The sequence below is a fragment of the Equus caballus genome, chromosome 5 (assembly GCF_041296265.1).
Source record: "Equus caballus isolate H_3958 breed thoroughbred chromosome 5, TB-T2T, whole genome shotgun sequence".
In the NCBI taxonomy this organism is placed as follows: Eukaryota; Metazoa; Chordata; class Mammalia; order Perissodactyla; family Equidae; genus Equus; species Equus caballus.
Window position 1 is genome coordinate 64,569,652 of NC_091688.1, and position 26,762 is coordinate 64,596,413.

Consider the following 26,762-nt stretch of genomic DNA (forward strand, 5'->3'; position numbering starts at 1 on the left):
TTCAAAATGTTAAAGAATCTTTAGGTTTTATACCTTAAAAATAAATAAAGCAGGAACTACAAAGAATAATTTATTACATGATTTGCTTTAAAATATTTTCAAAAGGAAATAATTTCACGTTAGAATTGCACTTTAAAAGTCCCTAAGACATAAAGTTATACTTTGTGAAAGAACAGGTAGGATTTTAAAAGCCTAGATTATTATTTAACTAGTACAGTAAGTCAAAACGGGTCCCTAGGTGAGCTATTAAATTATAAACTGGTTACATTTACTCATTTCCCTGAACACAGCCAATCACCAAGAGCAGAAGCTTGAACAGAGACCAAACTCTAGCAGAAGATAAACCACTTAGCTCGGCTCCACTGAGTTCAGAATGTAATTAGCATTTCATCTACAAGGAAAAGAATGTTTCCAACATCTGAGGTATGAATAAAGAGCTTGTCTGTTAACATCTGAATTAAGGAGATTTACAATTTACTATAATTTTTCTAAGTAATTAATAGTAGATTTTCTAAATGGTTAAGGGTAATGTAACTTGAATGTAAAGCACTCCATGAGTTTGAAATTAAACAATTCAGTCAACTAACTTCACAAATGACAACATTTCAAGAATCTTTTAAAAGAGAAACGTGTGATAATATTATTAGCAGTAGTACAGTGTATTTACTATTACCATTTTATTAATGCCATGCACTATTCTGAGTGCTTTACAGATATTAACTCATTTAATTCTAACAACAACCTCATAAAGTGGGTACTATTACCATTCCCATTTCACAGTTATATAAGGAAACTGAAGGCAGACGACTCACACAGCTAGTAAGTAGCAGAGATTAAAATCCAAGCTGTCTGGCTATACAGAACAACATGGATGACTTTCAGAACATAATACTGAACAAAGAAGACAGAAACAAAAAATACCATATGATTCCACTTATACCAACTTCAAACTCAGGCAAAACTAAAATATGCGTTAGAAGTCAGGATAGTAGTTACCTTTGGGGAGTGGGAAGGAAGTGGTGACTAAAAGGATCATGAGGGGAGCCTCTGAGATACTGTTAATGTTTTACTTCTTGACCTTAGGGTTAGATGGGTATGTTCACTTTGGAATGATTTATCAAGTCATATATATGTAATTTATATGCACTTTACAGTAAAGCTTATTTTTAAAAAGAAGGAAATAAATAAAGGTACACAGTGGTAAAATCAAACTTCACCTCTTAAAAAAGCCCCAAAATCTATTTTAAATGGCCACTGGGATTAGATACTATACATACTTAGACACCATAACCAGTACCCAGATAACATCGTCATTTAAATTTGGTGGAAATTTAACAAAATATTAAATGTAAAACTGTATTCCCATAGGACAAAGACATTTCCTCTAAGCATTCTTTAAACTCATGAAAAAATATGTCCATAAATCATACTAAATTTAAGCTCTGAAATTTAGTAACAGAGGCTATTAGTCACTCTAAAGTTTAAACCTTAAACGTAAAATCTCCTATATGTACAGTATAGTTTTACAGGGAAAATAAATTCTGCAAACCAATACACAAAAGCACAGAGACATTTCTTACCTCTATACTGGAGAGAAACAGAAAGCATAACCTATACAGACACTATTGAATGTCTTACCTTTTATATCTTACTCCAGGATTTTCATCCAGGGTAGCACATACTGTAACTATCTGCTCAGCCATCGCTTCCATTATGGCATCTTTTCCGTTTGCATTACTAGGGTCTGGACTGTAACAGTAATAGAATGCATCTGGTACATCAAGAGTATATACCTAAGTTAGGCCAAAAAAAGTGACCTTGTCAATTTGGAGACTTGATTAAAAAAAAAATCTCAAGAAAAATGTGGCTATTATTTGGGACATTAAAAAAATACTTGCACTAACCATGCTGTTTCCTGAAACAACTGTGTCTTTACCTTAATCAAATCTCATTTTCTCTGTCATCTTGATTTCATCCTTTATTTCTTTTCTCTCTCTCCTTTCCTGCTTAGTCTACCTCTCTCCTTCAATTCTTGTTTCATATACAGAGTGTACTGTATGCTTTTCACTACCTGTGCAACAGATGAAGGAATCTGAGGCAGTCAAACTAAAATAAAAATCTAATACCTAGCACAAAGAATACAACAAAGCCAAAACTGGTCTGTATATTTGACGTACATTAAAAATCCTAACCCATTAGAGAATAACCTAGAAACTTTCCATAGTTGACATATATCTTCACTTCTTTAGCTTATACTCTTCACGTCCTTAAAATAGAAATATACTTCCCCAAAAGATATGGCACTGTGCCAGACATAGCATTGGTCTTACCATATATACAGTGAAACCTCACAGACGTATTTCTTCAACAACAAAAGCATTTACTTACGTGTGAAAAATTGGATTAGAGATTTACTATTATTGTGTTATTTGAACAACACAAAAGAAGCAGCTCTCTATTTGGGGTTGAGAGTTCCCCCCGATAAAATAATTTTTGGTTTTTTTTAAACAATGATAGTTATCCCTCTTAGCCCAGGATAATGTATTGAGTGTAACAGAGGTGTGTAATAAACATCATAGGTTAACTAATGAATTATGAATAAACTTCCCTGCATTTCTTTTCATACAAACTCATTCATTTCTCTGAACATAACTCACCAACTGCAGCAGCCTGAACACGGACTGAGATTTAGCTACAGCTAATTTACTTATGTCTGTGCTGCTCAAAGCCTTGGATACTGTATTAACTACCAACAAGCACCCTATACAGCTGGACTGTGGCTTTCTCATAGTCAACTATCCCACTGCAGTAGACAATACTATTTCTTCAAAAATATTTACTGCCTCTCCCCCCAGGGCCTCTCCCTATGGGAGTACACTTCCCACTCTCCGATGTCAGGCTTGGCTATGGTCATTGGTATGTGAGTAGAAGTGAGATGTGTCACTTCCCCACAGAAGCTTTAAAAGCCAATTTGTGGCTCCACCACCTCTCTTCCCTCTTCCATGTCCCAAACAGCAGCTACTCCTTCAGCCTCAGTTCCAGAATGAAGACGACGTAGAGCAAAGCCCCAGTCAGACCACGATGGACAATAAGATGAATGAGAAATAAACTCTGTTATTGTAACGCACTGAGAGTTGGGAGTTGTTACCACAGTTTAATACTCCAATGAACCAAAAAGAATTTTGGAGCTGCTTTTCATTCTACGCTCACATTTCTTCCCTTTCCCTCCTTCTCCTCCTTCTCCCCACTTTCCATCACCACCATTACAGGTTCCTTTAGACTATTACCAAATGCTTTCTCCATCTTTGTGACCCACAATCAGCTCCTTAAGTACAGACATCCCCCCAACTTTCGTCTGCTTTTCTTGCAATCTATAGCTAACTTAGTTATTTCTACCTAGACACCTTCTAGCACTCTCTCCACTAACTATACCAGATTCTGTATTCCCTAAGGTCCACTGTAAACAAACTCTCCTATATTCTTGAATGCTTTCCAAGTGCCTTAACATATATGCGATAGCATTAATTACCTTAAACCCTCTGAAAGAGAGAGCTTTCTTTAAACCCTTTGACTCATGGATTTAGGAGAAGTGAGTCAACCTCTTTCCTTTCCAAGCAACTTCATGGCTCAATGTCCAACTTTTCTTCTTTAGAGCACTATCATATCCGACTTCACCAATCTGTCCCCAGTGATCTCCTGAGTTCTACTTTTCCTTAAAGACTTTAGGACTAGTCCCACAATTTTCTGCACCAGCCCATTTTCTACCATCATTCTTGATGAGACCTAGAGGTTCCTACAACATGGTCCCAGCCTACCTAAAGAGACAGCCTATCTATCATACCTTTATCCCTTATAATCCATATTCCTCCTGCTCCTTTGCACTTTTCTGCTTCTGTATCTTTACACTCAGGCTGTTCTCACTTCCTAAAATATTCTTTCCCTCTTCATTACTATCTTATGAAATTCTATCCACTCTTCAAATGTTTTCCCATTCTCCTAGTAAGAATTAATCTCTCTTCTCTTGTGGCAGACTGCAAGCTGCCTCCCAAAAATCATTCTTCCCTTACTCTTCAGTGATCATACCAATTCTTTGGGGAAAGCAGCCACATGCCCAGTCAAAAGACTACCTTTCTGTTTCCTATGCACTTAAGCAGCAATGTGACTAAATTTTAGCTAATAGGATATAAATGAAAATTATGTACTTCGTTCTTTCTCTCTTTCATCCTGCTTCCTCAAATGAAGATGTAATAATTCTACAGTCATCTTGGATCATGAGGGCCATGCCTAAGAGACTAGGCCCCTGACAATTTTGCAGAGCCAGTATACTAGCCTCATATAGCCCATTTCCTGACTTATATTACCAAGAAATAAATTTCCATCTTGTTTAAGCCACTGAAAGTTTAAATTTTTGTTATGTGCAGTTGAACCTAATCTTAATTGATATCATTTTTAAGGTGTATAATACTTTGTATCTCTTTTACAGTGTTCAGGTGAGGGTAAGGCATGTCTCTCGCTTATCTTTTCACAGCAGTTTGCTTTGCACCTAGCAGACAATGTCCACTGAACACGATCTTGATAAATGCTCATACAGGCCCTTGCTCATAGCTCAAAGCACTTAAGTAGTATTTCATTTATATCTTCACTTGTAAACAAACAAAAGTTCAAAATATTTTCACTGTAATTTCTCCATAATAGTTAAATTTATTAAGTAAACCCTCTTAAGATGTTTACCAAGGAAGTAAATTAAAAGAAAAACTTCTTAGGGGAAAAACAAAGCAGACAGGATCTTAAATAATCACAGCATTTTGCAAAGACTGATAAGCACAAGATTCCCATGAGATTTCTCTATACGCACAAAAACAAACTATTTCCTTCGGCTGTCAAATTAGTCAGATATTTTACAAACCTCTCCTTCAAATACAGCAATCGCAGAATGTTAACGAAATGTTAGGCTAAAACTATATTTATCTTCTGTGCAGCAAGATGCTCTGAATATGTTTATAATATTTATCACACTACTGTTTACATCCTACATCATTTTAGGAAGCCCATTTTCACCCTACACTAAATTTACACATCATATTAAAAGGAACAGGTCTAAAGGTAACATTTGAAAAACAGTTTAATGCTAAGCAGATATCTGAAAATTTTACAATTTGGACTCTAATCTTTCTTTGTCAAAAACAGCAATAACTTAAAAAAGAAATCCCTTATCTAGGGCCTTTCTTTTTTTTTAGTTAATAATGGTTTTTTTGCCAAAATATTTTTCTTTTAGGTGTACACTGTAATATATTTCGAATTCTGTGTAGATTACATCATGTTCACCACCCCAAAACTAATTATAATCCATCACCGTACATGTGTGCCTAATCACTCCTTATGTCCTCCCCGCTCCCACCTTTCCCCTACGGGAACCACCAATCCAATCTCTGTTGCTACGCGTTTGTCATTCTTTTTATCTTCTATCTAGGACCTTTCTATCTCTTATGGTTCCAAACAACAGTACACTATTTCAATTCTGTGAAATGCTAAAATCCAAACACAGAGAACAGAACACAACAAAGCTGAACAATGCACTAGCTGTGTGATGTGGGGCAAGTTATGTACTTAACCTCTTTGATTTCCCCATCTTTAAAATGGAGACAGAATTACCATCTATTCAAAGGGCTATTGTGAGGATTACATGAATACATTTAGAAAAGTGTCTGACACAGTATGTATTTGCAATTATCATTACTATTAATTGGAGGCTCATTCCCAAGGCAAAACAAATCAACAAAAATTCTTTATATTACAGATCAAAATAAATAATTTATATAATTTTATATAAAAAGTTTATTAAAGAACATTTGTTTTAATATCACAAACAGTTACAGAAGCTGAAAGTATTTATTTCTTTGGAGTCTTTTAACAAAAACTGTGCTCAAAATCTTTTGATTTCATAATCTAATAGTGTGTGTAAAACTTTACATACACAGGACTTAGCGGCAGATGTGAAATTTAAGCTCCACTTTCATTATTAATGTTGTATTCCAATTTAGCACTCATGTCCCTCCCTTCATCATGGGAAATGTTTATTTATGGACTGTTTAAAATTCTGGGTATACTGGGTATTTATCCCAAGAACTTGAAATCAACAATTCAAAGAGATTTATGCAGCGCTATGTTCATTGCAGCATTATTCACAATAGCCAAAGAGGTGGAATCAACCCAAGTGCCCATCAACTGATGAATGGATAAAGACAATGTGTATATATACAATGGAATACTATTCAGCCATAAAAAATGACAAAATCATCCCATTCACAACAACATGGATGGATCTTGAGGGTATTACGTTAAGCAAAATAAGCCAGACAGAGAAAGACAAACATGGTATGATTTCACTCATATGTGGAAGATAAACTAACACATGGACAAAGGGAACAGTTTAGTGGTTACTGGAGGGCAAGAGGGGTTGGGGGTGGGTATAAGGAGTAAAGGGGCACATTTTTATGGTGACTGACAACTAACAATGCACGACCGAAATGTCACAATGTTATAAACTATGATGACCTCAATAAAATTTTAAAAAAATTCACCAAACACATAATATAAAATATCTTTAGGACATACCTTATTAACAAAAAAGCTCATAAAACCAAATCTTAAAATCCATTATAAACTAAATAAAAATAAAAATAGAAAGTACCTGAGATTCAAGTGGAATGAAGGAAATATTTATTTCTTTACATCTTCTTATTGACTTGGAGCAAGAAGTCTTAATTTTGTTAAAGAGACTATCAGGGCAAACTGAGAGGAGGGGAAAAAAATCAAAGTATATAACTCCATCTAAATTTTTATTCTTTTGAACAAATCATTCCAACATCCAAGAATATTTATTTTTTATATATAATTACCGACTTTCACAAAGTAATTTGCTATGAGGACAGAGATAATATGCAAATACTATTCTTCACTTTACAGAGCAGATGTATTCTAATTAAAAGGTGTGTAGTAGAAATTCCATTTCGCCATTCATATCCACCTTAAATAACCTAAGGTATATTTCCTTAGAGAGCTACTAACACAGCAAACTAACATTATTAGGAAGGAAAATCAGGTCCAAATGCATGACTTAATAAACTTTTGGTGGACTTTCAGAACTTCTCAGGAACTTACACCGCTTTTATAAATCTGCTACGAAGTGCAACTGTACCACATAAATTAATGTTTCCTTGAATTACAGGAATTTCTCTAATATAAGTAAATTCTAAGACTCTAAACTAGTCCATTCTGGACCTCAAAGCACTTTTTTCTCCCTTTTACCTAAATGTTTACAGTTCCATTAAATCTAGGTTGGAATATCAACCACTGGCTCCTAGTGTCTTTTAACATGATGTTCTTTAGCTTCAAGATTCCTTAAGTTAAAAGAAGCTTCACATTCATTAAATTTTATCATCCATAAACATGAATTGCTGTAATAGTATTATTTAAATGGAAAATACTTATGACATTTTAAAAACTGCATACTACTAGGCATGAGATAACAATTTACAGGAAAAGTAATATACTACTTAAAATAATGAATCTCTAAGAGCAGAGACCAAGATTTAACTTAGATAAATGGCATTTTTATTTTGCAATATAATTATATAAGGTACAACACAAAACAGAATTATATGTGTCTCTGGACTTCTCTGTGATTAATTTGGCTGCTTTCTATTTGAACATATGGCGTAACAAGAGAAATATGATAGATTTTTCTCCCTTAATATTTGCCAAACAGATGGCAGTTTCTTCAGTGCCCTCCCAAAGGGTCTTATTTTTTATTATATAGTCAAATCCCCAATTGAAACTCTGACTTAAAAAAGGATTCTTCTGTTACCAGCACAGAACCTGAGAGAGCCCTCTCCACCAACCCGCCACCCCTGTATACCAGTGAAAATGACTGTCTTTTGAAACTAGTTTGGAAAGATTTCTTTTAATTTTCTATCACCTTAACTAGAATTAGGATAGCTACATCCTTGTATTTTTTAATTCTTTTTAACCTAATTAGAACAAATAAATAGAAAGTCACCAGCATTGGAATAGTAATATAAGATATATTTTATAATTTATAGGATTTTAAACAATGAAGCAATGACTTTTACAAAGCTACTTACAGTCAGTGAAGTACAAATATGCTGCTTTATATTTGTTCTCCGATTTACTTGCAAAATCACGTAAAAAACAGTCTACAGACTTAAAAGAGGTTAGATGTTAATATACATTTCATCAAATACTAACTTACACATGCTAGCTTCAGAAATAACTAAGATTATTTTATTTCAATGATAAAATAAAACCTTAATTGTCTAAACGTTTAATTTATAAACTGATTTTTAAGATGCTATGTTGTCTAGCAAGTGATTGCTAGAAACACAAGTAGTAAAGTATCATGTGTACGAAGAGAGTCGTGTTTTGGCGATGAAGAGATCTAGGAACAATCAAGTGACTGGGAAGCTGAAACAACACAGAAGACCAGACCACCGGCAGAGAAGAGCTCAAGGAACCGAGAAGTCAAGGAATGTGGAAGTACTATCTACATGGATAACGAAACCACCAAGACTATGAGTGTGAGTGGCGAAGCGTTTAAGAAAGCGACAGCCAGCGAGGAGCTAAAATTGTCAAGGGATTAGAATGAAAGACCCACAGGCTGGCAGACGACTGCAAGGAAGAGGAACAGCGGTGATGCAGTCTGGTAGCACACGCCTCAACGCTGGTGGTAGCAAAGATACAGCGGTCTGGAAGCAACAACGAAGAACAAAGAATTTAATTCTCTCTCCTCCATCTGTTCCTTTTTCCCCTTCCGGAACTCCTAGAACTGTACTTCTGTTAGATCTCACGGATCTATCCTGCATCTCTTATCTTTCTTGTCCATTATTTCCATGCGCTTTTTTGCTTTGAGATATTCCATTTTGATGTTCTAGCCTATTAATTAACATTTCAATAGCAATTATCCTCTTCTTCAATTAACTGTTTAACTCAGAAGGCATACTTTTGAGCTTCAGAAAGTTTCTCATGTGCTACACCAGACTCTCCTTATGTGCATTATTTTTCTTCAGGTTGTCATCCTTCTCTCCAAGCAGCTATATTTTGCCAGATGTATGTTTTCTTCATTCTTACAGAACTTCCTCTCTCTGGCAGCTTGACCCACTTAGATGTGTGGTTACTTTCCTTCATCAACTCACTTCAGGCTTAGATTTAGTTGCTGGAGTATCCTAAATAGAGGCAGTTCCAAAAGAGGAGGAAGGCAAAGAGGTTTCTCCTCCCAAGGGCTGCAGTGTGTGCGTAAAACCACCAGGGTTTTCCTGAGATACCCAACTGACCTTTCTCCTGGGGTTCACAGATCTCTTACAGTCAAACTCTTCCTGAAATCTGCCATTTTATGATCCTTGCCTGGGAAATCTTTAGTCTCCAGGTGCGCACCCAGCCTGAGGAAGGAAGTCTCGCACCAGGTTTCTCCATTAGTGCCCAAGGAGCCCAAGGCCTTACTTGCACCCAGACACCTAAGGACCCAACAGGACTTGCACTCAGAGGCCTACAGGACCAACAGGTAATTGATTCAGGACAAGAAGAGAAACTGGAGTCGGCTGTGGTAGAAAAAGGAGTCCCACATTCAGGTATCATTTTCTCTGAATCCTGCGCTCCTTTATTAAATAAACAATTTTATATCCTGCTTTTGTCACTTAACATTAAAAATGAACATTTACCTACATCATTAAAATTTCCTGGAAGCATCGTTTTCAATGGCCATATGGTCTTTCATACCATTATCTGTTAATGCTAAGAATTTCATTGGGTTTATTTATTACCAGGAATTTAATTTGACCATTTACTGCATTATTTCTTTACAATAAACTCAAAGATGTAAAACTTTTAAGGTTCTTGATAAAGAATAGCAAATTATTTTCCAAAAGGCTCTATCAATCTATACTCCCACTGGCAGTATACAGACGTTTCTGCTCCATTACCCACTGACAGCTAGAATATGAGATTTATATACAGACGGCTACATCTATCTGTCAAATAAGTATCTGTCCATTTATATATAAAAATACACACATACTTTTTTTTTAATCCCTCTGTCAATTTACTAGGTGAAAAATGGTGCTTTTAACTTACATTTTTTCCAATCATGAATTTTATCTTATGGAATTACACCACAGATAAGATATAAAATGTCATTAAAACCCACCAGCAGCCAATACTAGAAACTAAATAGTGAATATCTAGGTTTATTCCTACTGTCTGCTAGAGTTAGAAGAAATGAAACTGGAATTGCCAAATTAACATTCTAGGCGAGAAAAAACCATAGGATGTGTTGGAAAATGCATTCTTAGATACTGTACAGAACAAAGAAATATGCTACTTTATCAAGCTCTAAAAGTTTGGCTTTAAGTATGAGTTAAATCACGGTTGGATTATAAACTAAAGAAATTTCTTTGACATAAAAAATAAGTATAAACATATGCATATATACATACATGTGTCTATACACATACATATATGTATGCTATAGGGAAGTCATAAAATAAAGAATTAATCCAAGACTATTTCTTTTATGTACATTTCCATTCTCCCCAAAATTATGATTGAATAGTAACTGCATAAGTAACAAATTATTCAAAGAAATTCTATTATTTTATACAGTTAAATTTAGCTTTAATGTAGGAGGGAGAAAGGAATTCTGTCCCTTATATATTCTCAATGAGAAGAACACAAATGAAACAATCTTCTAACATAGAAAAACTTTCCTAAGCAAACTAGTTAATGGCACTATTTTTCTAATAAAGGGTATTTTATTACTTTGAATTTTCTATGAGAAAATCATGTGAATGGTGAGAATATTGAAGAATATACTTTTTAAAAGATTCAAAGTACTCACCTTTGATGTTGGAGAGATAAAATAAAGAGCTTTCATTTGTCTGACAGGTTCTCGATTCTTATAAATATTCTCCACAACTAACAGAAAAAAAGTCGTTTTATATAAGCAAATATTTATACACTTGAAACAATTTTTAAACAAACTTTACTGTACTTGTTATTTATAATAATAGGGAAACATATTTACATATTCTGGGCTTAACATTTTCTTTGTCTTCATTTGATAAATTAAAAAATACTGAAAATGTATCTTCCCTAATGCTAAACTCTGGGCTAAATGCTCATCATGAGAAATATGAGTTATTTCATAGTTAGGTCTACCTACATAAGCAATCAACATGCCATGAAGAAACCAAGAAAATGCGTTAAAAATTAAAATATGTATTTCTTTTAAAAAATATTTTACTATGGGGGCCAGCCCCATGGCCGAGTAGTTAAGTTCGCACGCTCTGCTTTGGCGGCCCAGGGTTTCGCTGGTTTGGATCCTGGGTGCAGACATGGTACCGCTCATCAAGCCATGCTGAGGTGACGTCCCACATGGCACAACTAGAAGGACCCACAACTAAAAATATGCAACTATGTCCTGGGGAGCTTCGGGGAGAAAAAGGAAAAAAAAAAACAAACCAAAAAACATTTAAAAATATATATATATATTTTTTACTATAATAGCAAATATGATACCAGATACCAAGCTAAGCACTTTCCAAGAATCATCTGTTAAACCTCATAATAAATCTATAAGGTAAGCATTTTACAAATGACGAAACTGAGGCTTATAAAGAAGTTAAGCAACTTGTCCAAGTTACACAGCTGGAAAGTAGAAGAGGCAAGATTCCAACCCAGATCTGTCCAACTCCAGAGCCCCAATTTTTATTTTTTTATTTTTTTTATTTTTTCCTTTTTCTCCCCAAAGCCCCCCAGTACATAGTTGTATATTCTTCACTGTGGGTCCTTCTAGTTGTGGCATGTGGGACACTGCCTCAGCGTGGTTTGATGAGCAGTGCCATGTCCGCGCCCAGGATTCGAACCAACGAAACACTGGGCCGCCTGCAGCAGAGCGCGCGAACTTAACCACTCAGCCACGGGGCCAGGCCCTAGAGCACCAATTTTTAACTACTATAATATTCTTTAAATAAATTGCCAGTTAACTCATTCTTTTAAAACCACACATTAATATTTATAAAGTATTTTTTCAATGATATCACCATAATTTACTCAATTACATCTTTATTATTGAAATTAAGTTTATAAAACTACCTAATATAAAACAAAGTGAATTTAAAACTAGCAAACTCTAAACTGTCAAATAAACTATTAAAGCTATATTTTTTTTAGAAAACACTAATTTAAAGTATCATTTTACAAATCAAGAGAACCTTCTTTCAAGACTCATGTTGGCAAAGGGTCTAGAAAGAATTAAAAACAATAATCTGACATGCAAGGGAGGCTACTATTGGACTTCTCTCTTAAATATGGTGATTCATTTTCTCATTCCTAAATTTCTACTAGTAAAGTATAGGTTTATCATAGCTTCCATTAGATAAGGTATCAAGTAAGATTTCCAAGGAAATATTTAATTTTATTTTTATCTCCATTCCCAACAATTGTAATTTTACCTTTAAAAGATCAAGGTTAAATCTGTGTTAACTTACTTTTATTGCTTAATACTCGAAATGAAGTGTCTTACAGTCACCTTATGCTATATATACTATTACATTTGGTGAATAATATACATGTGAAAATACTGTGATATGACTTAGAACAGAGACTTTGAGAATATTCTGAAATGTCTGGTTATCAATAGCGGAAAGTTCCACTTCTCCAATTCACTGAAAAGTGGATATCTATTAAATGATTTAAAAAAAGAAAGGTTTTTATAAGTACTCCTAGAATAGTGACAAAGGAATAATCTAATTCCCAGTCTATTTTTTTAACGTTTTTATTTTATTTTATTCTCCACTGAAGTAGCATCATATGCAAGTTTTTTCATCTAAGTTTTAAGACTTCTAAGACACTACTGAATATTTTCACAAATGACCTGAATGATGACAGAAAGTCTGATCACCGAAACTGTCAATACCAAGTCTAACAGAGGGGTTCTCAGGAGAGCTCATGTGGAAATCAAAAGGACCATGACAAGTTCAAGTGAGCAGACATGATCATGATTAAACCAGAGCAGACCTGGGTGACTCTGGAGCACACCCAGAACAGTCCGCAGCAATGTGCTGTATGACACACAGTCCTATGAAATGCTTCTCAAAAAAAGCTTTCTGTGGTCAAATAAGTTTAGAAAACTGAATACTATACCTGTACCCAGGGGACCCACATACACACTGGCATATAAAAAACTCTGAAAAGTCCTAAAGAAACCTGTTTAGCTTTGTTTAATGCTGTTTCCCAAACTTACTTGGTCACAGAATCCTTTCCTTGAAGAATATCTATCAACACTGAATACACAGTAAGAAACAATGGTCTACAAAAATTCAGTCAACGTTCCTTACAGTGCAAAATGGTTCTGTACTTTCTTACTGCTTTCACACAAATTATCAAATGGTTCTCACTCTAGCTGCACACCAGAATGACCTCTGGAAACTTAAAAAACTTAAGTGGCTTAATCAGTATTATACCGTAGCAGAAAAAAATCAAGGCTTTACTCTTCTAATTTCTGGTTTAGAGCTTTTTCTACTGAAGGTCATAAAGACTACAAACTGAAAATGTAATCCACAATAAAAGATTATATAAAATATAAAAAAGTAAATATTACAAAAATTTTTAGATAATTCTCCCATTGCACACATTGTTCAGGCTTTGTTGAAAATAGTGGATGTACTGTCGAACTTCACAAGTTAGGAGTGAGAGAGGGTACATATACTACATTAGGATCCAAAATATAAAAGAATTATATTTGACTTTGAGTCTCAAACCACAAACATTAATCAAAACACTGATAAACCCAGCGCAGAAACATACAAAACTATAATAAATATGTAAGAGTAAAAAGTTTAGAGAACAAACTCAACAAGGCAACTGACAGTCTTGGTTAAGGGCATTTAATTATATGTCTCTGTTGAGAAAAAACTTGACTTACAAAAGCTATTCTGAAGATTCACAGAAAAAAGAATACTATCCAGTGTAATTATTATGGTCAGAGTTATTTACAAAAGAAAACATAACCTCCTCAGAAACACAATTACTAACTAAAATTTATTAATATTTCAAACTTTCCCAATCACATTAAAAAAATTTCATGAGGAGTATTGGTAATACTTACCAGTTATACCCTCTGCTAGAAGATCTGTCATTTTGCAACACGATGCCAAAAGCTTAGTGGTAAATTCATCTAAAAGCATTATCTTAAAGTGAGAACATAAATTAAGAAACAGTATAAGCATTTGATTGCCAAGAATTCACTAAAGACAGAATTTCATCTGTTACACCTACTCAAACTTATGAACTTTTTGTAACATAAAATTAAAATATCAGGACAGTAGGCAAAATTATCTCAACTCATCTTTTAACCTGCATGACCTAGAGATTGACTTTCTCAATGTATGTATCTATAGTATTTTACATAAGTAAACAAATAGAAATATTTCCATTTTGAAGCAGAGAACTCATTCATTTTAAATGTATCTGATGTTTAACATCAAATTTTCTTAAAATTATAAATGCCACTTGTGGAATAACATAATTGTTCCAGGCACTGTTGTAAGCATTTTACATGGATTAATTCATTTACTATTTACAACTACCCTACAAGGTTCTACCATCCCCGTTTTATAGACAAGGAAACAGAGGCACAGAGAGGTCAAGTAATATGGCTCAGAAGCCATAGCTATTAAGTGGCGAAGCTAGGATTTGAATCTAAGCAGTATGGTTCCAGACTATACACTCTTACAGAAGTAAACAAGGACAAAATTATATTGAAGTCCTTCACATAAGGGCAAAGCACGTAAATTCTACCTTCCATTCGTCTTCTTTCTTGCAGTCATCAAACACTGCTGCTTTTATCTCTGCAAAAAAAAAATTATTTAGGCATCTTAATCAACAGAAATAGAATAATACGATACTCAAAATAAATAACAGAATACACAAAAGGTCCAAGATGGCAGGGGAAATAACCAATTTGAAAAACTGTTAAGAGGCGGGCCCCGTGGCAGAGTGGTTAAGTTCGCGTGCTCCACTGCGGTGGCCCAGGGTTTCGCCGGTTCGGATCCTGGGCGTGGACATGGCACCGCTTGTCAGGCCACGTTGAGGTGGCGTTCCACATGCCACAGCTAGAAGGATCTGCAACTAAGATATGCAACTATGTACCAGGGGGTTTGGGGAGATAAAGCTGAAAAAAAAAAAAAAAAAAGATTGGCAACAGTTGTTAGGTGCCAATTTTCACAAAAAAAAAAGAGAAAAACTGCTAAGCCACATAAAAAGCACACATATGTACTTGTTAAATTCTAAGTGAAAATCCAGTTCTCTTTAATACCTAACCTATATGGTACATTTAAACTGTAATATATTTTTAAACTTTTGAGAATAAGAGTATTATAAAAAAGGCTAATATATTGAAGTATACAAACATATCAGGAAAATATTTTTTAGAAGTATTATCTGATTTGGTTTTTCCTATTCTACTTAAATCCCAAGTAAACAAGATGAGAACAAAAAACCCATAGGAAAATCCTTAACTAGATCATTGCTAAATTACATCTGACAATCAAAACTGGATAAGTACTTTTCTTCCTGACTTACTACAATTTTCAACAATATATAGCACAGCATTGGGATACACATATTCAGTCTTGATTTATAACCAATAAATATTAGTATGTTCCTTGCAATGATTTTCAAAATTAATCTAAATATATTTTTTAAATTAGCTCACTGATTTACAAAAACTTTTTTATGTATTAAATAAAATAATTAAATTAATAATTAATTAAAAGTACATAAATAATTATGTATTTTTCTTATGTATTATTTATGTGTTAAAAGAATACACATAGGCAATTCGCACAAATATCTGTTCTCCTACTTTATGAGACAATTTCCCATATTTAATGTTTTATTAATTTCCAATTAATTTTGAAAACTGCAGTAATATATAGTATGTAATATGTAAAATATAGTTAAAAAATAAATAATAGTAACTCTTCTGTCTTTCATTGATTTTTGGTAGTGAGATGTTCATATAATTCATTTAAACTTTTCTATTTCTTGATTTATATTTAAGTTAAGACTTTTGGAAATTTACCATGAAGTTTTTGGCATCATGTTAAAAAATGACATGTTAGAGTAGAGAGTATATTTTAATACGGGTTACTAATACTCATCATAAGAATTGTGATCTGGAAGGTTTTAGTCTGATTGGGAAGATTTGAAAGTGTATAGAAATATTAGTTAAGGTGCTTATATATTTGCCAGGAAGATTATAATGTTATCTGAGAATTATGGCAAAAGCTTGAATTATTTAACCATAACATAACCCTAAAGCACTGGTTTCTGGTACTTTACAGGCAAAGATGCAGGATTTTCTCAAGCAGAGCTCCGACACTGAAACATCATGCTACTTCCCTTTCTAAGCTTGCTTTATTATTGTATACCTCAAACAAGCTGAAAATCAAAGACGGTTTGCTTGTATTTATAGGATTTGTGTCTTTCTCTTAAGAAATGAATGCTTGGGGACGGCCCCGTGACCAAGTGGTTAAGTTCTCGCGCTCCACTGCAGGCGGCCCAGTGTTTCGTTGGTTCGAATCCTGGGCGTGGACACGGCACTGCTCATCAAACCATGCTGAGGCGGCGTCCCAAATAGCACAAGTAGAAGGACCCACAATGCAGAATATACAACCATGTACCATGGGGCTTTGCGGAGAAACAGGAAAAAATAAAATCTTAAATAAAAAAAAAACAAAAAAAAGGAAATGAATGCTCACGGAATTTATGGAGCAGACTGAAGAGCTCCCTAGGCAGAACTCATCTCATAAGTCTTTAAAACCTTAGAAATTACACTGTCCTATATGGTAGAAACTAATCACATGTGGCCAGTAGCCCTTGAAATGTGTCTAGCCTGAACTGGGGTGTCCTGCAAGTATAAAATGCACACCAGATTTCGAAGATTTAGAAAAAAGGAATGTAAAATATCATTAACTTTTTATATTGATTACCTGCTTAAATGATAATATTTTGGATTTATCAGGTTAACCAAAATATAGTCTTTTTTTCTAAGGGTATTCTTTTTTTTTTTTTTGGAGGAAGATCAGCCCTGAGCTAATATCCACTGCCAATTCTCCTCTTTTTGCTGAGGAAAACCAGCCCTGAGCTAACATCCATGCCCATCTTCCTCCACTTTATATGTGGGATGCCTACCACAGCATGGCTTGCCAAGCAGTGCCATGTCCACAGCCAGGACCTGAACAGGCAAACCCCAGGCCACCTAAGTAGAACGTGGGAACTTAACTGCTGTGCCACCAGGCTGGCCCCAAAAATATATTCTTAAAATAAATTTTACCTGTTTCTTTTTACTTTTTTTTAATGTGGCTACTAGAAAACTTTAAATTACATATGTGGCTTGTGTTATATTTCTACTGGATAGTGTTACCTTAAAATCTGAGGATATCTAGACAGTGCTAGCATCTTAAAAATAAATAATAAAGAAATAACTAGTTCTTTGGACAAAGATAAGGAGCATTCAGAACAAGTGATATGGTCACAGGTAAGGTATGTTTGGAGAGGAGTCAAAGGAAATACACCAACTAATATTCAGAACTAAAAAAAGGTTCTTCCTCTAAATACTAATGAAGATTATTTGACCTTCTATCCATTTCTCTGGCACCCTAAATATGGATATATCTCAAGACTCAGTTCTCTTACTTTTGCTCTGCTTGCAGTACACTCTTCCTCAGAGATCATACTCGTCATCAAAGTTTCATCTATCAGATCAGTCCTTCAATATTTCCCCCAACTTTATTCAGATATAACTGACACATAACATTGTGTAACTTAAAGGTAAATAATATGTTGATTTGATACAAATGTATCGCAATATAATTACCACTGTAGCGTCAGTTAACGCCTCTATTACCTCACATAATTACCATTTCTTTTTTGGGGTGAGAACATTTAAGATGTCTTTTAGCAACTTTCGAGTACGCACATATACTATCTATAATTACATATATTATAGTACAACTATATCTTGTTGTACTCTAACAACTATAGTACAATATTGTTATCTATAATCACGATGCTGTGCATTAGATTCCCAAAACTTATTCATCTTCTAATTAGAAGTTTGTTCTCTTTGATCAACTTTTTCCCATTTCCCCTAAACCCTGCAGTTCTTCAGTTTTCCACAATCCTACAGCCCATCTCTCCCTGGACTTCCTTCAACTCCGTAATAAGGTTTAAGCACCAAAATGCCTCAAATTGAGATTATAGTTCCCTAATCTATGAGTTTTACTGTCATTTTCTTACTCATAGTCTTTGGCTATTTCCTCCTTCACCCATATCCAATCATTAGGCAGTACTGATTTTTCTTTCTGGTGACTGCCATTGTCACCAGCATTGCCTTGATTCCCAACATCTCTCACGGAACTACTGCAACAGTCTCCTATCTGGATTTCCTGCTTTCCACCTCCAATCTCTGCCTTTTCAATCCGTTTTTCACACTGCTGTCAAAGTGATCTTCCACAAGCGCAACCCTTCGTTTATATCAACACCTACCTCAAAATTTCCTCAAATGCTCACTCTTGCCTACAGAATAAAATCTCGACTCTACTATTCCACATCCTCCACCAACTGGCCTCTATCTAATCTCTAAGTTGATTCAAACGCTACCCAAATAATGATCTATTGATACCAACAACCCTATCTTTGCTCATTCTGTTTCTCCTAAACGCAAAAATAAGTGTATTTAAAACTGTAATGCCAAAGAGGAAGGGAAAACATTGAAGGAAATACAAGAGTGGAACTAACAAAGTAGTTAGTGTGCAGCATCAGCAATGCTGATGGCATACTTGCACAACTATTTTTTTTTGGAAGATTAGCCCTGAGCTAACATCTGCCGCCAATCCTCCTCTTTTCGCTGAGGAAGACTGGCCCTGAGCTCACATTCGTGCCCATCTTCCTCTACTTTCTATATGGGATGCCTACCACAGCAACGGCTTGCCAAGCAGTGCCATGTCCGCACCCAGGATCCGAACTGGCAAACCCCGGGCCACCGAAGCAGAATGTGTGCACTTAACTAAGGCGCCACTGGGCCAGCCCTGCACAACTATCTTAATCACAGAGAAACTATTAATAAACCTGATAATAACAGTGCAAGAGAAACTGATTTGTCTGGAAAATAGGAAATAATCTATGAATAACAGAGTTTTTAAGGAAACAAAGAAAAGCCTAGCAGTGTGTAAGCCATAGTTAAGGAAATAAGGGGGTAAAAAGCCAGTACTAAAAGATAATCTCAATATGGACCTGGAAAAGGCAGCCTCTTCTTTTTTCTCCATCTGCTCTTCGTATCTACATCCATGGCTTCCATGACCACCTACACGCTGTGCCCTAAATCTAGATCTCTAATTCAGCTCCCTTTTCTGAGATTTAGATGTATCTATCTTCAAATGCTTACTGGATACCTCTACTTGCCCTTAAAACTGTGTTCTAAACCTAAACTATTTTTTCCCTCCAAAATTGTTCCTTCTCTTTCCCTTTATCAATAAACAGCGTCACCCACTATCTAGCCTCCTAGATCTGAATCCTAGTCTAGGACGACTCTCCCCCAGCTTAAATCCTATTGATCCTACCTCCTAAATCTCTCTCATATTCTCACTCATCTTTCCTCTCTATCTCCTGTGCCAGAGTTCAGCCTTCCCTCTCGGACCAACACAGTAACCAAGTCTCTTTGCCCCTCACTCCAGTTTATCCCCTAAGTGTACACTCTCTTCTAATCTCTAAGAGTTTTTTTCTAATAATCAAATTATTACAAAAATGGAATCAGCATATACATATCACTATGTCATCTGCTTTTTAACTCAACAGGCATCATAGATATCTTCCATATAGAATATAAACATATAAATATAAATCATTCTTTTTAATAACCACATAATATTCCTTAGTGCAGGCACACCATAATTTACTTAACTATTCTATGACAGGCAGTCGTCCTGTTTCCACCTTTGCCAGTATAACGCTGCAATGAAGATCTTTATACATATATCTTTCTTTACCATTACTTTTATTTCTGAAGCAGAGGTTCCCATGAGACTGCTGGCATCAAAAGATATGTGTTTCGGGGCTGGCCTGGTGGTGCAGCGATTGGGTGCGCACGTTCTGCTTTGGCAGCCCGGGGTCACCGGTTCAGATCCTGGGTGTGGACATGGCACCCCTGGGCACACCATGCTGTGGCGGGCGTCCCACGTATAAAGTAGAGGAAGATGGGCATGGATGTTAGCTCAGGGCCAGTCTTCCTCAGCAAAAAGAGGAGGATTGGCAGCAGATGTTAGCTCAGGGCTGATCTTCCTCAAAAAACAACAACAACAACAACAAAAAAGATGTATGTCCCTTATTTTACCACATTTTGCCAAATGCTTTTTCTAAAATGTTATAACAATTCACATTCCACCAGCAAGCTTCCCAACCACTGCATGATATCAATCACCCTAATTTTATCAATCTGATGGGTTAAAAAGAGTAGCTGATCTTGATTTGCACTTCCCAGGTTACTACTAGCCAGTCAAAAACAATCAACCGAATGTCCTCATCTGCAAATTGCCTGTTTATATCCTTTCCTCATTTTTCTATTGAGTGATTATCTTTTCCTTATCAATTTGTAGGCACTCTCTCTATATAAAGCCTTTCTCTCCTACGTGTGGTCAACATTTTCTTCAAGTCTATAGTTTACCTCTTGATTTTATTCATGGTATCTTCCACCACACAGAAATTTACAAATTTTATTTAATAAAATCTTTTCCATTATGGGATCTGGGTTACCAGTTAATTTTTTAAAAAGTCTAACCCACATTATCCTATATTTTCTCCACGTTTTATTGTTTTACTTTTTACATTTTTGATATTCAATATATACAAAATTTATTTATTTATTTATTTATTTTTAAAAGATTGGCCCCTGAGCTAACAACTGTTGTTTTTTTTGTTTTGCTTTTTCTCCCCAAATCCTCCCAGTACATAGTTGTATATTTTAGTTGTGGGTCCTTCTAGTTGTGGCATATGGGACACTGCCTCAACGTGGCCTGGTGAGGAGTGGGTGCCGTGTCCACCCCCAGGATCCGAACTGGTGAAACCCTGGGTCCCTGAAACGGAACGTGCAAACTTAACCAATCCACCACAGGGCCGGCCCCAAAATTTATTTTTAATTTGCTAAAGTTGGACTAAGATCATGGCTAAGTAAATAAAAGAGCAAGGAACTGGGCCCAGCCTGGTGGCGCAGCAGTTAAGTGCGCACGTTCTACTTCGGCGGCCCAGGGTTTGTTGGTTCAGATCCCGGGTACGGACATGGCACTGCTTGGCAAGCCATGCTGTAGCAGGCGTCCCACATATAAAGTGGAGGAAGATGGGCACAGATGTTAGCTCAGGGCCAGTCTTCCTCAGCAAAAAGAGGAGGATTGGCAGCAGATGTTGGCTCAGGACTAATCTTCCTCAAAAAAATAAAAATAAAAATAAATAAATAAAAATACACAACGATGTACCAGGGGGCTTTGGGAGAAAAAGGAAAAAATAAAATCTTAAAAAAAAAAAAGAATCTTTATAAAGGTAATCCCTGAGGCCTCGGGCAGAGGCAAAGGCAATACTCATCAGTTAAATAAAAACAGACTGAACTCTGCATGGGAAAGACCACGAGAACTTTCAAGGTACACTGTTTAAAAGCTGTATGAAAGTAGAACACCGGAAAACTGAGGACTGCTATAAACCCAACTAAATATATACAAAGGCAAACATTAAAGTAATCATTTCTAGGTAGACATTAGTAAATTCTGTATCTATTTCTTAAAGAAAATAGTTAACAATAAAGGAGCTGGAGGATTTGTCTCTTAAACATAAAGGTATAAAGGCAAAAAGCCAGCCTTTATAAAATTACTTGATGACAATATAAGTCATAACAGTAGTTGCTCTGGGGGAGAGGGTGGCCTTTGGACCGGGAGGGGTTTTGGGGTACCCGGAAACGTTCTCTCTCTTGATCTAAGAGGCAGTCACATGGATAAAACTTCATCCAGCTGTACACTTAGCTGCTTACTTTATCATTATACTTAATGAAATCTTAAGAGTCATTTCCTTCAAACTAGGAACAAGAAAATGACTTCCTTTCCGCATTGTTTTAATCGCGTCCCCAAAGCACTAGTGACTGCTATTTGAGAAGGAGGGGGAAAAAATCTTCCATCTTTAATGGCTCCCCACTGCCTAGAGAATGTCTACACCATTTAGCTCCAACCTAGCTTTTATTCTTTGTCCTCTTATTCCTTGCAACAAATGCTCTGTACTCAAAAGGAAGTGTTCCCTTTTCCATCAACAGTCATGTACTTAGTCACCCTTAGGCCTTGGCTCAGATTTCCCTGTCTGGCAAAATCCTACTACCTTTCAATGTTACCTCCTCTTTGGAGTCTCCCTGATCCAATCCCAAAGAGGACATAATTCGCTTTTCTTCTCTTCTCCCATGAAGCTTTTTCATACTGCTAATACGGCACTGAGTACTTGTGTACTTGTCTTCTCCCACCGATCTGTGAATTCCAGGAGGTCAAGGAATATGCACCTAGGGTAGTGTGTAGCCCAGGGCAGATACTAATAAACATCGATTTAAATGAATGCACAACTGTGAAAATATACAAAAATTAAAAGAAAATTTTGCTCAACATAATAGACTTAAAGTAGAAGCGGTAAGAATGAAAAATAACATAAAGCAAAGATAACTGATTATAAACAAAAACATATTTCATACATGATTATATTTGCATAGAAAACTTTTAGAATTTATGAAAAACCTAAGAATAGTTGTCTCTGAGAGGGAGGCTGGGGGTCTGGGTTGGAAGATTAATTTTATTTTATAATCTTTTCTGCTATTGAAATTTTTTGCCACATCAAGGTATTTAAAAATGATAAAAATGTTAATTACAGGGGCTGGCCCCGTGGCGGAGTAGTTAAGTTCTTGAGCTCCGCTACTGCGGCCCAGGGTTTCGCTAGTTCGGATCCTGGGTGAGGACATGGCACCACTCATTAGGACACACTGAGGCGGTGTCCCACATCCCACAACCAGAAGGACCCACAACTAAAATATACAACCATGCACTGGGGGGATTTGGGGAGAAAAAGCAGAAAGAAAAAAAAAACAGAAGAAGATTGGCAACAGTTGTTAGCTCAGGTGCCAATCTTTATTAAAAAAATGTTAATTACAAAGATTATGAAGGAGTATGGAAAATGTTATGTCAATGTTAGGTGTTTAAAAAAAGCAAGTCACAGAATGACAAATAAAAAATTCATCGGGATCTATATAAGGACTAGAAGGAAAATGTGAAAAAGCGGAAGAGCTTATGATTTAATATGAAAAGAAGTGGCTCAAATAAATACATTCTGATTACTTTTATTTAAAAGCATTTGTAATTTTCCTATGTTCATTTTCTCTAACATTTCCTCTAAAACATATGATATGAATTACAGACATTAGACTACTGTTTATAGACAAGAAAGAAGAGAGACCGTACTGAGTAATATCATGAATAAGGAAAAGAAATGTCATAGGCGGTTTGAACTTGCTTTGTACTTGATTTAATTACTGTTGTTTTGCGTATTTATTTTTTAAATAAACTCCATCAAATTTTTATTTAAAACCTTTTATCAGTAATATTTTTGCTACCACTTCCCTTAGCAAAAAGTGGCAAATGAGCAATACCAAGCACTAGAAACTTACTGATTTTAAGTATGGGAATTAGTTTTGTAAATAAATGTAGTCTTTTGTGCTCAAAATACTTAAAAAGCAGTTTTAAGGTAGTCCCTAAAGGCTGATTCCTTCTCATGTTTAGGTCTCAGCTCAAATGTCACCTACTCAGAGGAACCTTACCGGATCCAGCTACCTAGAGTAGCCCCCTCTCAGTCTCTTTATAAATATCACAAACTGAATTAATCATGTTTATTCTTTGTTTACATATTTATTTTCTATTATTCTCCATTTGAATGCAAGCTTCGAGAAGGCAGGGAACTTGTCTGCCTTCTATTGCTGTATTCCCATAGGAATTCAATAATACTTATTGAATAAATAGGGGACTTTAGGTAGCCAAAAACGGGGGAAAATTATAAAACTAATATCCTGTTTACTTTTTTTTTTTTTGAGGAAGATTACCCCTGAGCTAACTACTGCCAGTCCTCCTCTTTTTTGCTGAGGAAGCCTGGCCCTGAGCTCACATCCATGCCCACCTTCCTCTACTTTCTACTTTCTACACCTACCACAGCATGGCGTACCAAGTGGTGCTATGTCCGCACCCGGGATCCGAACCGGCGAACCCCCGGCCGCTGAGAAGCGGAACGTGCGAACTTAACAGCTGCCCCACCGGGCCGGCCCCTACTATTTACTTTTAAGCACTGTTATCCATTGCCTTCTGCTAGAGCCTATTAGGAATTTAAAGCTCTAGAAGACACAATAGTGGATCTACTTCAAGAAGCTTCTCAGGAGACCCACATTAGACAGTAGTGAGAAGTGCCATTCAACAAAGATAAATTAAATGCTACAGAAACATAAAAGGCTGAGTTAAAATGAGAAGCCAATCTGGAGGTAGTAGCCTCATTTGAGCCAAGACTTGAAGGTTGGCTAAATTTCTAAGGGAAAAGAATAGGGGTGAGGGGAGAACTCTAGCCAGAGGAACTGGCATCAAGACGTAGAAGACTTTGAGAAGAGTAAACAATACAGACTAACTGAATATCAAGATGATACAAGGAAAAAGTAGATAATGTGGTAGGTCAGGGCCAGGTTATAAAACTTCTAAAGCAGACTAAGTGTTTGAAATGATCTTTAGGCAACTGGGGGTCTCCCTCTGCAGGTCTTCAAGCAGGAGATGAGCAAGATCATAGCACAGCACTGTTACAGGAAAATTATTCTGGCAGCAATTGGCCAGACGGACTGGAAAGAGGAAGATGAAGGGCTTGGAGGTTCAGTTAGGAGGCTACTGCAACACACCAGGAATAAGAGAAGACTCTGAACTAAGGTTTAAATATTATAGAAAGTTGCAAACAGGTCAAACATTAACTCTGCAGCCAAAAAGGGCGGGGCATGAATACTAAGTCTACATTTAATAGCTGTACTGGGCTTTAAAAAAATAGCTTTATTGAGGGGCCGGTCTGTTGGCATAGTGGTTAAGTTCATCCACTCCACTTTAGCGGCCCAGAGTTCACAGGTTCAGATCCCAGGCACGGGCCTACACACTGCTCATCAAGCCACACTGTGGTGGTGTCTCACACACAAAATAGAGGAAGGTTGGCATAGATGTTAGCTCAGCAACAATCTTCCGCACTAAAAAACAAAAAAAATAGCTTCTCTGAAATATAATTTGCATACAGTATAATTCACCCAATTGTAGAACTGTGTACAATTAAAAGGCTTTCAGTATATTGAGAGTCGTGCATCCATCACCATAATCAATTTTAGAATATTTTCATTACTCCAGAAGGAAACTGTTCCCCTTAGCCATCATCCCTGAAGTGAAGCTCTCCATTACCCCCAGATGTAGGCAACCACTAATCTACTTTCTGTTCTCTGTAGGTTTTCCTCTTCCGGACATTTAATATAAACGGAGTCATATAACATTTGGCTCTTTGTGACTGGCTTCTTTCATTTGGTGTAATTTTTTCAAGGTCCATCAATGTTGTAGCATGTATCAGTCCTTCATTCCTTTTTATTGCCTAATAATATTCCATTGTATGGCCACACCACATATTATTTATCCATTCGTAAGTCCATAGACATTTGGGTTGTTTTGACTTTTTGTCTATTATGAATAATGCAGCTATGATAATAGCTGTACCAGTTTAAACATCTGTGAAATAAGAGATAATAATTCTCATGAAGTTTTAATACATGGAAAGAATAGTGCCTGGCACAGAGTAGATGTTCAAGAAATATTAGTTCCCTTTTCCCTACTTTGCAAAACCTTTTCCCAGTCAAATCTATGATTTTCCTACCTCTTACGTGATTCCTTCATCATTTCTTTCAGACTCTGTCATCTTTTGCAAACTGAACTCAGGCTCCCTCTCTCAAATGTTGAATGAGAATATCATCTTCTTTGGTTAGGTTTCTATTATATAAAGATTCAAAGAACTGTTTTTCAACCCTTATATCTCTTTCCTTCCATTCAGTCTCCCGTCTTCTTTACCATACAGTACACTCCATCTAGATATCCTGGTGCGACCTCAAGTTAACAGCACCTCCAGTTAACAGCACAACACGGAAATTTTATCTCTAAGCTCCCTCTTGCCTAGTTTCCATGCTATCAAAACTAACAGTACTACCATTAAACCTTTTTTACTGACAAATACTGATGTTAAGGACCATATATACCTTGGAAATTACTTATACAACACAATTTGTTATCCATTTTCATATAAATGTATTTAAATGTCATTGTGATTTAAAAATATTACCAAATCTTAAAAATCACCCATGTAAATCTTGAAAAACAAAACGCCAACCTTAGAATTATACAATTTTTAAAAAGATCTTTTCACAACTTCTTTCTTTGTTATTTTTCCCCCTCTATTTATACACTTGTTTTTAGTACCTGGCACGTTAAGCACTATGTCAGTTACTGATTTGGCGTTTTATTTTATACAAGGAACTCTGCAACTCCCAGAATTTTAACTCGGTCATTTCT

The 26,762-nt window shown here is 35.8% G+C and overlaps 1 protein-coding gene across 3 annotated transcripts in view; it reads right to left on the minus strand.

Annotated features, from left to right (window-relative positions):
* STXBP3 (syntaxin binding protein 3) overlaps positions 1 to 26,762 on the minus strand; it is a 61,850-nt gene that overhangs the window by 33,890 nt on the left and 1,198 nt on the right. Inside the window, exons 2-8 of one of the 3 annotated variants that reach the window (XM_070268600.1) lie at positions 22,499 to 22,660; positions 14,872 to 14,921; positions 14,180 to 14,261; positions 10,910 to 10,986; positions 8,145 to 8,223; positions 6,692 to 6,792; positions 1,639 to 1,793 (exon numbers count right to left, since the gene is read on the minus strand). In XM_070268600.1, coding sequence (XP_070124701.1) covers positions 1,639 to 1,793; positions 6,692 to 6,792; positions 8,145 to 8,223; positions 10,910 to 10,986; positions 14,180 to 14,258 — 491 coding nt within the window. In that variant the 5' untranslated portion in view covers positions 14,259 to 14,261; positions 14,872 to 14,921; positions 22,499 to 22,660. Of the gene's footprint in view, positions 1 to 1,638; positions 1,794 to 6,691; positions 6,793 to 8,144; positions 8,224 to 10,909; positions 10,987 to 14,179; positions 14,262 to 14,871; positions 15,245 to 22,498; positions 22,661 to 26,762 lie in introns of all 3 variants that reach the window. The other 2 variants (XM_023641515.2, XM_070268599.1) reach the window with 2 other exon arrangements.